This window comes from Colletotrichum karsti (assembly GCF_011947395.1).
Source record: "Colletotrichum karsti strain CkLH20 chromosome Unknown Scaffold63, whole genome shotgun sequence".
NCBI classification, from domain to species: Eukaryota; Fungi; Ascomycota; class Sordariomycetes; order Glomerellales; family Glomerellaceae; genus Colletotrichum; species Colletotrichum karsti.
The window spans coordinates 29,191-45,401 of record NW_024065963.1 but is presented as its reverse complement, the minus strand read 5'-3'; the positions used below and the strand labels follow the sequence as shown (position 1 = coordinate 45,401).

The 16,211-nt window shown below is 53.5% G+C and overlaps 5 protein-coding genes across 5 annotated transcripts; 2 read left to right on the top strand and 3 right to left on the bottom strand.

Annotated features, from left to right (window-relative positions):
* Nucleotides 1–2,918: 2,918 nt before the first annotated feature.
* On the top strand, nucleotides 2,919–3,941 carry CkaCkLH20_12638 (uncharacterized protein; the record flags this gene model as incomplete). Its single annotated transcript, XM_038895351.1, has 1 exon — nucleotides 2,919–3,941. The coding sequence occupies one exon, from the start codon at nucleotides 2,919–2,921 to the stop codon at nucleotides 3,939–3,941; it is 1,023 nt and encodes a 340-aa protein (XP_038739300.1).
* An 824-nt stretch (nucleotides 3,942–4,765) lies between these two features.
* Nucleotides 4,766–8,480, top strand: CkaCkLH20_12637 (uncharacterized protein; the record flags this gene model as incomplete). Its single annotated transcript, XM_038895350.1, has 3 exons — nucleotides 4,766–4,911; nucleotides 4,960–5,174; nucleotides 8,368–8,480. 3 exons carry the CDS (start codon nucleotides 4,766–4,768, stop codon nucleotides 8,478–8,480), a joined length of 474 nt encoding a protein of 157 aa, XP_038739299.1.
* A 524-nt stretch (nucleotides 8,481–9,004) lies between these two features.
* On the bottom strand, nucleotides 9,005–9,462 carry CkaCkLH20_12636 (duf1337 domain-containing protein; the record flags this gene model as incomplete). The annotated part of the gene is made up of 2 exons (XM_038895349.1): nucleotides 9,005–9,176; nucleotides 9,275–9,462. The coding sequence occupies 2 exons, from the start codon at nucleotides 9,460–9,462 to the stop codon at nucleotides 9,005–9,007; spliced, it is 360 nt and encodes a 119-aa protein (XP_038739298.1).
* Nucleotides 9,463–11,165: 1,703 nt separating this feature from the next.
* Nucleotides 11,166–12,299, bottom strand: CkaCkLH20_12635 (60s ribosomal protein l16; the record flags this gene model as incomplete). The annotated part of the gene is made up of 5 exons (XM_038895348.1): nucleotides 11,166–11,304; nucleotides 11,360–11,618; nucleotides 11,672–11,725; nucleotides 11,877–12,012; nucleotides 12,201–12,299. The coding sequence occupies 5 exons, from the start codon at nucleotides 12,297–12,299 to the stop codon at nucleotides 11,166–11,168; spliced, it is 687 nt and encodes a 228-aa protein (XP_038739297.1).
* A 976-nt stretch (nucleotides 12,300–13,275) lies between these two features.
* CkaCkLH20_12634 (BAG domain-containing protein) lies at nucleotides 13,276–14,394 on the bottom strand (the record flags this gene model as incomplete). The annotated part of the gene is made up of 1 exon (XM_038895347.1): nucleotides 13,276–14,394. The coding sequence occupies one exon, from the start codon at nucleotides 14,392–14,394 to the stop codon at nucleotides 13,276–13,278; it is 1,119 nt and encodes a 372-aa protein (XP_038739296.1).
* Nucleotides 14,395–16,211: the final 1,817 nt, after the last annotated feature.

The following is a 16,211-nucleotide window of genomic DNA, read 5'->3' as shown; positions in this document are numbered from 1 at the left end:
GGCAAGACTTGCGTATGCTTGGAAACCGACGGGACGGATGACGAAAAACCGGCCAGTAACGGCGCTTCAACCTGATACCGCATCAAATACCCGGGCTACACACCCCCTTTGATGGTGGGTGGCTACTTTACCAAAACGTGCGACGAACCCGTTCCTGGCAAATGTACTCTTTTTCTGGCATGTTTCCTCGCATCTCATGTGCCGTACGGCGCGGCCTGCACAGGCGGACCCGGAATCGGGTTGCGGACGATAACAGGATTCTCAGCTCCTTACCTTAGGGAAAGGGAAAGCCATTTCCTACTTGATCGTCGGTCGAAGTCTTGCAAGGGGTAATGAGGCGCAGAGCGGTGGCCTGCACTATTGATGTTCTACAGACAGGGTCTCACTGTTGACGTGGTCGGGAATTTTCTTCTTTTGCTTCAGCTTTGGACAGCTGTCTGATCATCCGCCTTTCTTCTCCTATTGCAGAGCTGATGACTCCAGGTGTCTGGGTAGCACCTCATCAGCCCGGGCCGGGAATTCTTCAGTCAAGATAGTGCATTGCCGCCAACATCGGGCCTCGTGCAGCTGACAGAAACGTTGAAGGGAGTGTTTTCCGTCCGCGCCGGAGATTCAATCAAGGCTTCGTATGCCTCTACGGTGATTACTTCAAGAGCGGCGTACCATTGAAGTCTCATCGAGGAATGCAGTTCATCCGGACGGTAGACTTCCTGATAGATGGCATTTTTGAACAGAACATCGTTCGTTTAAAGTTCCCGAAATATCCGTACCATCCGGGGGCCCGTCTGTGCGCTGGAAACATCATATTAGGGCACTGATATTGCCCTGTTCTAAGAGCGAGATGGGGCTGGCGGCGCTAAATGACCGATGCTTCATCCCGTTCCCGCTGAGTCTGTTCTCGTGGCGATTGAGAGATCTCACACCCGACGCATGGCTGTACGATAGTGTCAGCCACGAGAGAAACAGAGGCAACATATAGGTGTGCGTGAAAGCATTATACGTTGAATGCTTCATGGGGATACCACCTACCTTGACAAGCAGTTAGTTCGTGCGTCCATGATGTTTTCTTGCATCTTGGCCACCCAAATGCGTATAATGAACCTCGATCAAACCTCGGCCAGCAACGCGACGCGGCCGTTGCCTTCCTCTCCGGGCAGCGATGGTCGTCACTCACAGGCGTTGTGGTGTGTGGAAGTGCCCTGGGCGCGGGGTTTGCATGAATCCTTCTTTCTCTCGATCCAGGTCCTCTTCTCTCAATGCTGCAGATTTCAGGGCAATGAATCCTTCTCGTTACTTCTTCCCGATTGGGAGCCACATTACATGCAATGAAGAAACCACAGCCCTGGGGGTCTAGGATCATTGGCATGTGTCTTTCTAGTTATCGTCTCCTCCGATCTGGCGGCCCTGGTTCTGTCTTCAATGACACCCAACGTCTGTGCAGCCACGAACACGCTGTTCCTCGTAAGGTCGGAATAACAGGGGTTCATCGGACAGAGACACCCTTCTGAGAGAAACGCCGACCCCATCATTGGCGACAGGCGTCGGGTGTACGGGACGGTGCGCTAATGAAGCAGGGATCCTGGTTGCTGACGGACACCAAAAGACGAATTTCTGCAGAGGAAATGGAAGAAGTTGTTGTGGTTCATCTGAATATCAGCTTTGCTGTTATGGTGTGGTCGGTCCCATATGACGCGAGGAATACGAGACGTTTTTCACTTATTAACCAGGGCTGATGTTATTTGGCATTCAATGTGATAGCCAAGGTTCAGAGGCATCTGTTGTTCATGAGATGGGACTATTGATTTGGAGGTCTTGCGTTGCCACAGTTGTCTCTCATCGCGCACACAGGCTGGAATCGCAACAGGCTGGAATCGTGGCTTGATGTAAAGAGACGATACTCCGTCAACAACAAAACTCATCTTGTAAAGAATGTGAGTTCACATGAGACTCATGTCTAGTAGCCCGCGATAGATCGCTGCCTGTGCTTCGGGGCATCTGAGTCGCTGAAGTGACATTCCGATCTGGCCCTGCAACATTCCCTCCATCTTGTTATTCCCGGCATGACACCCATATTAACTGACCGCTCGTGCCCCCATCGCGACTACTATGAGCTCAACATGCTTCCCCAAACCTAGCCAAGAACAGTCTCGCAATGTTACCTCACTATCTGGAGTCTTATGATTACGTAGACACGGCTTACCCAAGATGGTGTCAACCGTCGCTCTTTCTGCCTCTCCCCCTCCCAGTGCCTTGTCCAAATTCAGCGACGGCTAAGATCTCACCTGAGAAGCCGAAAGAAGCCGACCCGTAATCATCACCGGCGAGGGCGTTGAGATAATGGCGCCAGCCCACCACTACCCTGGATCTCTCACCAACGTAACTGACCTGTCAGGCCCACTGAAAAGCGGAAATTAGGGCGGTGTTGAGCCACTGAAGTCGAAGCTATCGAAGTAATCCTGTCTTGCCGAAGAAAATCGGTAGGGCGTCATGACCTTCATGCTCCCTCTCCATGTTCATGCCTCCCCTCCCTCATCCACAATCCACACCACCAACACACGTGGTTACAAAGGTTCCTAGCAACCGAGCGACGGTTACAATGAGTGGAATATAAACACTCTTGCCCGTCCCGGGCCGTAATTTGCTGGATGATCTCCCAAGCACGCACCAGCCGCTCGCGTCAACGGTCGGGGTTCCTCGGGTCAGTCAAGGTTGAGCTGTTATTGCATTCAGGTATGGAACTTTTCTGTCTCTCTAAGCTAAGAATGACTTCAGAGCTTTTCGGTGGCTCTGCGGGTGACGAATATCTCAATCAATGCTCCTACTTGGCTCATGTCGATGATATGATCATTCGGAAGAGCATCCTGCGCATCTATCGCCTTACCATTTCACGAAGCTAACATCACTTCAAGGTCGACAAGATGAAGGTCTTTTCTTTCCTCGCCACCCTCTTCGCTGCGGGCGCGGCCCTCGTGTCCGCCCAGGGGACCATCGACGACAACTCCGAATCCTTCCCCGATGACCTTAACGGTTCCAACTTCACCTACCCTTGGCCCGTGAAGCTCTACAAGTTCACATCTCAGCTCCAAGAGCTCGAGATGGCCTTCATGGATGTTCCGCCCAGTTGTGAACCCAACGGCAAGACCGCTATTCTCTTTCACGGCAAGAACTTCTGCGGCCCGACATGGGAGGCTACCATCCGCGTCCTGGCCCAGAAGGGGTACCGCGTCATCGCCCCGGACCAGATTGGCTTCTGCAAATCCTCCAAGCCTGAGCGCTACCAATTTTCCCTGCAGCAGTTCGCAACCAACTCACATGGTCTTCTCGAGACTCTCGGTGTTGAGAGCGCCACTGTCATCGGTCACTCCATGGGCGGCATGCTCACCACTCGCTATGGCCTGATGTACCCTGAAGAGGTCGATGAGATGGTCCTCGTCAACCCCATCGGCCTGGAGGACTACAAGGCCCTCGGTGTACCATACCTACCCATCGATGATAACTACAAGACGGAGAGCGCCAGCTCTTATGAGTCCATCAAGGGTTACGAGCAAGCTACCTACTACGTGGGTGAGTGGAAGGAGGAGTACGACGTCTGGGTGAGAATGCTCGTCAACGTCTACAAGGGATCCGAGGCCAAGACGTACGCTCTCAACCAGGCGCAGATCGTCGACCTCGTCCTGACCCAGCCCGTTAGCTGGGAGTTCTCTCTCGTCAAGCCGCGTACGCTGCTCATCATCGGCGAGAAGGACAACACTGCCATCGGCAAGCAGTGGTCTCCTCCTGATGTCGCCGCAAAGCTGGGCCACTTCGACGTGCTTGGCCCGGCTGTTGCTGCTCAGATCCCCAACTCGACCTTGCACACTTTCCCTGAGCTTGGACACGCTCCTCAGATCTCGCATCCTGAAGAGTTTCATGAAGTCCTGGTGGACTGGCTCTCGTCATGAGTGAACGGATTGAGGCCTCGTCATGGGCATGGCCATTTAGGCTAGATATAAGTTATAATACAAGTACATATTCCTCGTTCGCATTTTGAACTTGTAGACAGAAGCGCAGATGTTCTAAGCCAAAAGTATCACTCATTCGGCGTCGGCCATTCGCAACCATCTACAGCCAATGACCAATCTGACACCTAAGACGGCCCATCGTCTCCGAGATCCAACCATACAGCTTCGGTCCTGCGCGGCTTACACGGCGCATTAAGGCGACCTGTGCCCGAGCCACGTACATTGTTGGTTCGGGGAGAACTGGCATACTGGATTACAACGGTTCGCCGTCACAAAGGCAGCCTCCAGAAACCAGAATGTGGAGGGGTCCAATGAAACATAGCCACATGGGAACCTTTGGCCCCCGGGATTAATGCTGAGCCGTTTCGGCGCTGATGATATGCAGGCTCCTTGTCAGCGGCATCGAAAGTGCAACTCCGGTGCCATATTACTCGTCAATCTCGTCACATGTATCATGTGGGATGGGCCAGATTATGGCAGTAGCCAATCGCATACGTCGAGTCAGCGCTGCGAGAAGACATACCTCACAGCTCAAGATTTTGGTTTGGGCCAATCATAAGTAATTAGAGGTTTCCTGACGAGTGTCAAGTTTGTAGAAACTTAAGCAATCGGGCCCCCCAGGCCGTCTGGACTCGACCGTAGAATTTCGTGGTCTTTCCCAGAAAATCGCGTCCCCCAGAAGTACATCTTCAGATTTAATCCTGCTCCAAGTTCATCATTTTCAATGTGTCTATGAAAGATCAGACACTATCAGTCGCTGCATCATGCCTACTCGGCCGAGGAAAGTTGCGATCAACGACAGGGAGTGGGAGAAGCTCAGACATGTCATTCGCCAGCTTTATTTGCAAGAAGACAGGACTCTCAAAGACGTCCTCGTCATACTCGGAACTCTGCACAACTTCCATCCAAGGTCAGTCAGCAGACGCCATCTCACAAACTCAATGCTAACAAGCCATAGCAAGTCACAGCTGGAAGGGAAGCTGAAGCAATGGCACATGACCAAGAACATGACTCCCATGGAGTGGAAATACCTTGCCAAAAGGATTCAGAAGAGGCGCAACCAAGGAAAAGAGAGCAGTGTCTATCTTTCAGGAATGTCACTGCGACCAACGAGGATTGAGAGATCCACGAGTCGATATTGCTATGAGACCGCAATTGAGAAGGCCATGAAGCGTAAGTTGGTCATGCGGAGATAATGATCCTTCCTTCTTGTGGATGATGTGTCTAACTTACAAAAAGTGCCCCCACCGCCATCCCCAACAGATCTCTCTCTCATCATTCGCACTCCATCGCCGGAGATTCAGACTCTATTCCATCATTGCAACGTGCAGAATCTTCCTTGGGTACAAACTCAAGACTTCTTGAAGGGTGCGTTTTCTGGGCGAACCAAGTCTCACCAATTCAGTCTAAGGGCATGACTGACAAGAAACTTCAGGATTAAGTTTGACGGTCCCGCGACGCAACCCTGGTACTGACTTAGAGGATCACGAACTACACCTTTTGAGCGAAGGCCTGCTCAACATGACATTGGATCCCAAATCTGGACTTCCTTCAACGTATACTGCGAGATTGCAACATACTTTCGAGGCCTTGTCTTTGGTAATGCCCGAAGAAAGCCAGGAAAAGCACGTTCGCAGAGCCGAGAACCTATTGCACCTATCCCATCTCCATGAAACAAGCTTAGCTTCTTTGGAAGTGCCATTGTTTCTCCTTTCCAACAACCTATTCGACAGACACGATTTAAAACCTGAGGAACGAAGATCTAGAGTCGACATGATTCTCAGGCTAATGGATCAATCACGCGGCTGGGACCTCCTCAAAACATATCGCCTCCCAAAGCTTCCTTGGAGCTTGCAGTCGGTTTTCTGGGGGCTTTTCAAAGAGGTTGTTGTGAGGTCCGATCTGAAGGCGGTGCAGTTATTACTGGAGGCAGGGCTTGATGTCAACCTCCCACTACGCCAGATATGGTTTGAGAGCATTTTTCTGGGCAGAGCAACGGCCTTCCAGGTCGCAGCCTTGATGAATAATCAACAAATGATGCGGCTACTCCTTCAATTCAGAGCCAGCACTCAGTTCAATGATCTGAGCTTCTTTTGGAAGACTTGGGTATATGGCGGGCGCAGTGGTCACCGGGAAGAGTCCATCAGTGCCTTGTTGAATGGTTACAACTACAATCCGCGAGATCCGACAGACGAGCGGAAGGCGCGAGAATGTCTTTTCTATATCGGTCATTCTTCATACTGCCGTGCTTCAGAGGTGGTCATTGAATATTTTCGCTCTCGTGTTCGGACACCGGAATCTATTCTGCAACTTCTCATCACAGCGATCAGAACCAACAGCGTTCACGCTGTATCGCTGCTCTCTGAGCACAAAGAATACGTCAACTCGACAAGCACCTTCTTGGAGACACCCTTGGCAGCCGCAGCTTCGAATGGTCTCTGTGAGCACTTAGTAGGGCTTGGGGCTTTGCATGAACATGTACTTGATCTAAGCGACACGACCACTCTGACCGTGGCTACACCACTCCAGTGTGCTGCGTACTTTTCGCAGCTGGAGACTGTCCGCAAGCTTCTGGCCATGGGAGCAGATATCGATTTCTGTCAGAGTTTGGATTCATTGCATGCCAATGTTGATTCGGAACACTATATTGGCCCTGTCTATCGCAAATATCTCGACCAGAGTCATGACTCCACCAACTTTGGCAGCTTGGGAAAAACTGCCCTTCAAGCAGCTCTACTCGGTCCAAACTCAGAGACAGCTCTTTTTCTGATTGAAACAGGATGTAGTCTGACGGGAGGAGAGCTTTCCATTGCCATCCACAAAGGTTCGGATATTCTCATCAATACCCTCCTTTCTCTGGGAGCTTCTATTCTCGATTCACCAAATCAATCTGTGTTCGGATCGCCCCTCGAAGCTGCCATCTTAGTCGGAAGACTCGATTTCGTCCCATACATCGTCGAGAGGGACTCAACAGCAATTACACCCCGTGTCCTTTGGGCGGCTATTTTCATGTCTGCCATTCACTCAGACTCGTCTACCTTGGATTACCTATTCAACCGTGCAGCTGACTTTCCCGAATTTGATGCCTTGGACCTTGAACTCGGAACAGCTATGTCCATGGCCGCAGTTCTCGGGGTTTCGAACATCTCAGAGAGAATTCTCAACATGGGATACCACCCCGAAACATCTTTAAAGCCAAAGGTCTCATTTTCAGGCCAACAACTTCTGCAGAAATCGAAATATTCACCAAACGGACTCCCTTATACTCCTTCTCGGTCTTACAGCCGATATCTCGATTTCTGGGGTTTCTACGACGACGACGACTACAGTTCTGGCCCCTATTCCGTCATCGAGGTGGCTGCCTACCTAGGGCAGCACAAGTACATGAATTTTCTATTAGCGAGTGGATATCAGCCATCCTTCATGTGTGGAATACACGCGCTCGATCACGGAGACATTCAGTTCCTTCAATTGATTCACGAACATGGGGCACGGCTCACATCTGAAACACTCGTGGATAGCATTATGCTACACAAACGAGAGTGTACATAGTGGCTTCTCGAGACGAGCATTGATTTAAATGAGACTATTGTTGTCGATCGCCGCATGAGAAGACTTCTCAGACCAAGTACACCCTTGCAGGCAGCCGTTCTGCAAGGTGACAGAAATCTTATGGAGAAGCTCATTGTAAATGGTGCAGACATCAACGCACTCGCTTTCGAGGATCAAGGGGCGACAGCGCTCCAATTAGCCTCTAGCAATGGCCACTTTGGCACCATACAACGACTTCTGGAATTGGGTGCAGATCCCAACGCTCCCGGTGCTCACGTATTTGGCGTCACAGCGCTTGAAGGCGCTGCACAATCGGGTAGGCTGGATGTTGTACAATTCTTACTGAATTCAGGGGTTCAGACACGTGGCAGCGGCCGACGACAATATGTTCGAGCTATCAAATACGCAACTCGACAGTGTCACCATGTGATTGCGAGTCTCCTAAGGTCCCACCGGCCTTGGACCGAAGAAGATCAAGAGATATATAACGAGAAGTGGCTTCTTGCAATCGATCACAGCCCTCGTGCGCTAAGAAAACGTCAGGAACTGGGGGACGACTCGAGTAATGAGTGGGAGAAGTATAGAGTGCACTATTGGGACACATCCGATTCCGAATCAGAGTCCTCTGACGGAGACTGTTCGTCTGATGGGGATTATCGAAATTTCCGAGATTGCTCAGATTCGGAATCGCTGGATCTCGAGCACGCGAGTGACGAATTGTCACATGAGGAATCCTTGACTGAGTCTCTGGATAGCGTGGAAGAATCTGGCGACAACGAGCTTCAGATAACGTCACAAGCCGCCCAAATAACAGAGGACACCGAACCTTGGGGCGAGTTTACGGGAGACTTGGTGGACAGGGTCTGGGACGACGCTTACAAGAACTTCTTAGAAGTCGTGCAGTCGCAGGACTGCTCGGCCGCGTGAAGAAACTCAAGTCAATGTCGGAGAGTCCGAGTCTTAGGCGAGGTTGCATCAAACAAAACAGGCGGTCTTCAATATATTGGCTTCAACTCTACACCGAAAGCCACCGGGGACAGTCCAGTTCAGTCGCACCGGAGGGGGCATACTCATACGAGACGAGGAGCTACAGGTACCGGGACATCAGAAAGCCAAAATAAAGATACGTTATATGGAGCGGACAACGTCTGAAACTCAAACAATAATGGCGGAGATTCTGCCGAGTGAAAAAATGTTTTTTCTTTCGTGATTACATGGATCATCATTTGTATGAGTAAAATAGACCACAATAAAATCAGCAAGAAAAAACCACACAACCTCTTCAACGCCTCTTTCCGATCATAAAACCTCAGATATCAAGTAAACCGAGACCAAATATCATATTCCATACGTTTTTAACGCCATTACTCTCATTGCGTTGTCATTTCTCACCCAGAAGTCACCTCCGTCACCCGCCAACCCTCCCCCATCCACCGACATCACCAACACCCTCAATCCTTAGGCCCGACCCCAAACTCCCCCGTCTCATACAGACTACCCACCGTAACGCCTCGATTCTCCGCGACCAAGCCCATCAACTGCTGTCCCACGTCCTTCATCTCGTTGTACTCCCGCAGCAGCCTGACGTGCCTCGCCACCACGGCCGAGGCCTCCTCGAACTCCCTGCCTCCCGCGTCAGCTTGCCGACTTCCATCATACACGGATATGAGATGTCTTTGACGTAGAGATATGAGTCCGTAGGTGGAGGATGATGGACGTACTTGTCTTTCTTCGCGGCGTCAGCGACGGCGTCCTTGTCTTGGGAAGACGCGTCTCCGGCTGCCTGACCCACGGCCGCGGTACCGCCCTCGGCATCGCCAGACCGTGATTTATTATTGATAGGAGGATTTGTCTCGTCCGCAGGCTTCTTGGAGTGCTCCTTCGCTGGTGATTTGGTCGGGGAAGCCATCTCAAACGTCGGGTGTCGTTGATCTCGTTCCGCAGCACGGCCCACCTGGAGGAAGGAAGGCAGAAGAAGGCAGAACAGAGTCACTCAAACAAAAGCGCACCTGCCCGCCGCCGACCAAAAGCCCAGTACACAAAAGCCCAGTACACAAAAGCCCAGTACACAAAAGCCCAAACGAATGCACATGGAAATAAACAAACGAGCGATAGCCACAGCAGACATACCTTACTCTCGCAACATGAGCAAAAAGAAACAGAGGACCCCGGAGAGTCAAAAACATTGGACGAACAGGGAATCGAACCCTGGACCACTCACATGCTAAGCGAGTATTATACCACTAAACCATTCGCCCTTTGTTGAAGAGACTGTCATTATTGCTACCTCAGTAGCCTCCGCGCGGGGGCATCGCCAATCCAGCGGGGCAAGCTCCGTCTCCAGCCCCTCCTCTCAACCGCGCGCGGTGACATACTCTCCCTCAGGGAGCCATGTCACATCATCTAGCAGCCCATCGCAGCAGCGACGTCAAAATGATGTCTATCCGGGTTCACGGAAAATCCTCACCAAGGTTCTCGCCTCGTTGACGCGGCCAACTCTGCGCCAGAACCCTGCTGAGCCATGAGTAATCCCAAGCCCGGGCAGCCAGAGCAAAGCACATCCATCCCGGCAGCATTCATGTTAGGGCGTGGAAGGTCACCGGGCTAGGGCACACGGGGCACGAAACGCGTGAAATCGCGATGCCCGACACGTCCACAGCCGGAATGGGTCATGTGAACGGGGAGGCGGACGTCATCGATGTCGAGTCTCTGGCCCATCGTCTGCTGCACACACGGCTTGTCGTTAGAACACAGGCAGGATCTCACTTGGGGACCATCTCATCATGATTGTAATGCAATTACTTCTACCGATGCAAGCACAAGACGCCTCGCCAAGTCTGTTTCCCCCTCCAGAACCCGTGGTATACTTTTTGTGTGAAAATTCATCATTTTTTCCATCCATCTTCATATCGCCTCATCTGGACTATCGGTTGTTCTGCAGGGAAAACAGTCGGGGTTGGGGGTAAAAGCATCTAGGGGGGAGAGGAACTACTTTTGGTGTCGTCTTCGAGGGAAAGAGGGAACAGTTTGAAAAAAAGGTATTGTGACCGTTGACCATCGTTTCTTTTGTTTGTACCGTAAAAAATTCAAGGATGCCCAGAACCCATTTTTACCGAACCGCCGCATTACCAAGCAAATGAAATCCCACGTTGGACATGAATCATCTTGATTGATTTCTCTTGTGTTTGTGTGACTTATTGCGAGAAGGGGGGAAGGTTTTTGTTTATGAACCGGACGGGGGGGAAAAGAAGAGCGACGATCAAGATGAACACGAACAATTCCCCAGCGAAGTCCCCTCCCTGAAACCCACGGGAAGAGACTCACCAAAGCAGTAGTTTTCCCCCCCAAATGTGTGTTTTGGTTGGTTCCCCCCACCCTTCCAATGACCAGCCCATTGTGCCATCAGCAAATGAAGAATTTCCCTTGAACCGCCACGCCAATCTATGAGGAAGCACGAGGAAGAGGACAGAAATGCGCGAGCGAAACCCCGGTGTCGTCAATGATCGTTTACCGCCGCCTTGCGCCGTGTAGGGTGGTGGGGATTATCCTCCTCCCTGAGGTGCCAGCAGCAGTTGGGATCTCTTCGGACGCGGGATTCCGGAGCGGCCACGTTTAGTAGCCGAAGGCCTCGAGGGCCTGCGCCGTCTTCTGGTCGACCTTGGCGTTCTTCTTCGCATCGGTGAGTTGGCGCTGGGCGACCTTCTTGCGCTCGTAGTAAGCGGCACCCTTGGCCTTGCGGCGCTCCTCCAGTCTGGGGTAAACGTTAGTGACTGATCCATCCACAAGATCGAGAAACCAAAACCAACCTAGCAACAACGTCCTGGTACTTCCAGCCGACCTCGTGGGAGAGACGGCCGACGGTGCAGAACTTGCGGCCGGGCTGCAATCTGAGGACGCGGAGAGCCTGGGGAACGACCATCTTCTTCTGCTTGTCGTAGGGGGGAGGGACACCCTCGAAGACCTTGAGGCGCTCCAGGGCGGCGGCACCACGGGCGGTCTTGTGGGGAATCATGCCGCGGACGGTCTTGTAGAAGATTCTCGACGGGGCGCGGAAGTGGAAGGGACCTAGACGGGTCAGACTGTGGCCGGGAGGGGGTCATCGGAGGGTGGAAGCTTACCACCGCGGGTCGGGTTGTAACGGGTCATCTTGCGGAGGTAGGCGTGGTACTTGACTGTAGGGCCATCATCAGTATTCGGTTCGAGAGATCGAGTCGACGTCCACTCCAGTCCTCTGCCTTCGCTTCGTGTTGCTCATCCAAGGCTGATAATCCTCCTCTTGCTGACTGGGTGCGACGTGGGGGTTTGGGGGAGGGATCGACGTACGCTTGGCACGGAAGAACTCGCCGGAGATGTTGAGGGCCTCGCAGCGGACGACGACGACCTTCTGGCCGTTGAGGAGCTGCTTAGCAACGATAGAGGCGAGACGACCAAGGAGATGGCCCTTGCCGTCAACGACGACCTGTGAGGTTGGAGTCAGCGATCTGCGAATCCCAATATCGAAACGGCGGCAGGGCGGAGGGTTCTCTCGATTCAAGCGGCGATGTTGTTGACGGTGCTGACGACGGCGACCCTATCTTCCATGCCTCGAAGCCCTCCTTCACTGCGCATCGCGTGTCCTCCTCTTTCTGTCCGGCCACACACAGAAACACACATCGCGAGAACCCTCATGTCGCCCGTATCCCACGCACTCGGTCGAATCTCGAAAAAGGGAACGGAGGAACTCACCACCGGCTCGAAAGAGGACATCGTTCCTGTTCCTTTGGACACCGATCGAGGTGCTCTGCTGAAATGAAGGGAAAGGGACGAAGAGAACTGCAAACCTCTGGGCGGGTAGAGATTTGTCGCTGGCTGGGTGCTGCCGTTGGGGTTAGTAGGATGTCGGATGGGAAGTTTTGGAAGAAGCCGTCGCGACAATCTTGAATTCGGGGCTGGCGGAGAAAATTAGCACACACGCACACAAATTGGCCCAACGCTCTGCGGTGAGTGCACCTGCGGGACGCGGCCTAACCTGATTGGGCATGGCGCTTTCTCGCACAAGCGAGGGCAGCTGTGGAGGCCTGAGGCAGGTTAGGGCTGGGACCTACCAGATTCACCGGCCGTGGCTGGCCCCGCCTTCCGACGCTCACCTCGCCCCGAAGCCGGTCACCTCGGTGTGGCAGCTGGAGGTAGCGGGGTGACACTCCGGCCAGACCCCGATCGCCCATGGTTTTCCATTCCCTAATTCCACGATAACAGCGTCAATGACCTATCCGCAGCTGATTAAGCAACTGCCAGTGCCCACCGACCAGGATATACCCTCGAATTAGCCTCGGTGCTCACGTCACGCTGCAGCCCTGCTTGGACGACACGCCACAACCAGATCGCTGTTCCAAGGCTGCAATTATCATCATGTGCGCAATTGTAGGAGCGAAGATCCCAGAACTTTGGGCCATTTTTACCATTCCTGTCTACGGCGAACGATGCGCCTCGTCATCTCGATCAGGTAGCTAGCTGAACGACCGACTTCTTCCTATCGTACCAACTCGTGCCTCCGCAATACGTAAAGCCGACCGCCCTCTACGCGGCGTCTCTCTCTAGATGCAATTCTCGCTGAAAGATGCACAAAGCCGAAGAAAACCTCCAATGCGTCCCGCAAAGTCTCGCGAACCAAATCCTTGCTAGTAATATCATCTTGTCGAAGAAACCATGGGCTGAAACGCGCCGGGTATCTCGTGAACGTATCTTAACGCAGTCTAGAGTCTAGACGCTTCAGAACATCTTGAACGTGCTGGACCAGCGCCTTTCTCTTGGCTCTGGCCTCCTGGTCGCCCTCCGTCTCCACCTCGTCAAGCTTGAGAAGCACATGCTGCATCGTGGTCTCGGACAGCTTGCGGTGCTCATCCTCTCGCTTCTTGGGATCCGGGGGCGGGGCCGCGATAAACTGGTCGCATAGAGGGAGCAACTCCGTCTCGAAGTGCGTGGCAATGGCATCGAGCTTGGCGTGGGGTCCGCTGGCTTGTCTGACGGGCGAGGGCGATCTGCCGACGTTGGCGGGCGGGACGCCGAGATTTGACGCGCTGTCGCGGGGACTGGTGTTGTTGCTGCTCTTGCCCTTCTTTGACTTGCGGCCCTTCTTCTTGCGACGCTTCTTGCCGTCGTCGGTGCCACCGGTGCTGCCAACGGCGCTGGCGCCATCTCCGGCGACGATTACCATCTCCTCGTCCGAGTCTTCGCTGCTCTCGGGATCCTCGCCCTCGGGCAGCACCACCATGACCTCGCTGTTGTTCTTGACACCGTAGTCGCGGACTGGCGCCGCCGGCTCCTTCAGCTGGCGACCCTTGTAGAGGAGCTTGACGCGGCGCGCGCGACGCTCCGAAAGCTCCAGCAGAACTCCGACTCGGTCTCTGACGTCGCGGACTCGAAGCTTGCCGTCGCCGATGGCGTAGGCGGGGAACTTGGAGGGGTATGTCACACCCTTGTGCTTGACGAGCAGAACATCGTCCTCGGGCACGTGGGTGTTTGAGCGTCGAGGGTTGTGGGCGTACGATCTCGTGGGGACCGAGCCGTCAAGGGACGACGATTGGAGGTCCTCGGTGGTGATGTAGCTAAAGTCTTCGTCCCTGACGTCGGGGACGCCGCTGAGGCCAGAACCGTAGGGTGATATTTGGTCCCGATTTGTCGACCAGCCGTATCGAGACATGGTGAGGGGCACGGCAAGCAGTATGCAGCCGAGGGTACTGTAGAGGATGATGTTCGGATCGACACCGGTTTTATCGGAGACGTAGTCGGAGGAGTCAGCGATAACGGTGGCTAGGTTCGCGATGGATTTGTCGAGATAGACCTGGAGCGTGGTGGGCAACAATGCTGTGATGTTGGACAGGGCACCAGAAGATGCCAGAAGAGGCTGACTGGAAGCCACCTTGGCGGGAGTAGGCGGTCCTTAAAGCTAAGGACGCAGACTCGGGTAAAAAAGAGGGAAGTGGAGGAAGGGTGGAGGAGAAAGTGAGGCTTGGGTCGACGGCGGACGACACGATTCGAGGGTGCGTCACGGGCGAAGCTCCAGATGAATGTGGATGATGGTGGTGTCGTGGGGATGGCCTCGTCTGGGATTTTCCGACTCGCGGGGTTGGCAGATCAGGCCGTTCTGCAGTAGGTCGCAGGTGGTGGCTAGATGCAGAGCGCCGAGCAGTGGGGTAGCCGGAATGCGGCGAAGTTGGACTTTGCTCGCGGCGGGCGATCACCGGCCTGGTTCAAGGATGTTGGAGAGAAGCCTTGGTGAGGCTGTTGGGAGAGGACTGGAGAGATAGACGATGCGGTGTCAGCTTTGGTGAGCAGCAAACGGCGAGCGGCGGGCAAGGGTTGGGTTGGTGAGCAGTAGCGGCGGCCCTATGGGATGAGTGGTGCGTGGTATGGCGCGTGAATGTGTCAAAGTATGTGTGTGGATGTGGAGGAGGCTTCTGGAAAACCGGGAAGCCAGCGAATGACGGGGATGCGGAGGGAGGAGCCGTGATCATTGGCCGGGCCGATCGCGACGGCGTCTGAAGTGGATAGGTGTCCGGTGCAGTCTTGGGATCGAGGACGAGGCGATTCGGACAACGTACCTGAACGGCGCGGAAGGCTGGCTCGGCGGGGAAGAGACCGGAAGATAAGTAGCGAGCGCTAGACGGGTGCGAGGCGTCGGATTGGTGTAGAGGTTGTTGTTTGTAGTCGACGATGTTTGGCGATGCTGTCTGTCCTACAGCAAAGTTTCGAGATGTTGACTTTCCAAAAGATTTTCGGATGATTGGATGGATGGATGGAAACAGGATCTGAAAGGCGATGTGGCAGCTGGCGCAAAGTGGCAGGTGGCAAGAGGGACTGGAAATCAGCAAGCTCCAGGTCCTCCCCCGGACGCCGGACAAAGCAGCGACGGGGCCCCCTGTTTGCTGCAACTGAGCTGTATCCGTACGGACGGACAGCTTTACCGAAGCGGCTGAGGTTCAGAGCCTGGGCTGGCATCTCGGATTTCGGACAGGGGTGTTACATGACTTGCCTGAGATCACCAGCACCATCACGAGTTGGATTCTGTACGGATGCCCAAGGATGCGATCGGGCGCTAAACGCGGGACATCTACGTGGTGAGATCTAACCGTGTGTTCCTCTGGCTGTAGTAGCCTCAGACGAGGACCCTGAATCCCTGAATAAAGCACAATCAGTCCCTGGATGCACAGTTCAGACACTTGGACCAAGATGACGGGGTGCTTTACAGGTAACTTACCTATCTGCGCCATGATAATACAACGTTGGATACCGGGCTACCTTACAGGCCTGCAATGACTATAACGATGGCGACGGCAACGGTAAGGTAGTAACAATACCGATGCTAATACCGATGATGATAACGAAGAGCACCGACGACGACGGCAATTAACAACGATGGATAGACTTGAATGGGTACGGGTGGCTTATCGTTATCGCCATCTATCTTATCGCCTCGCTTTCTTTTCGCCTCACCTTTCCCAGCGGCAACGGCCACTAAAGCCATGCGCCCTCAGTGACCTCATCAGCAGGAGCTGATTGCTGACAGATACAAGCGTGAACCTCGCAATTAGGTTCTTACAGTTTCTAAATCCAACAAACGCCTCCGTCTTTTATTGGTCAGCTCTTCCCAGTTTGCCAATTGCGCTATTAGAAATTCCA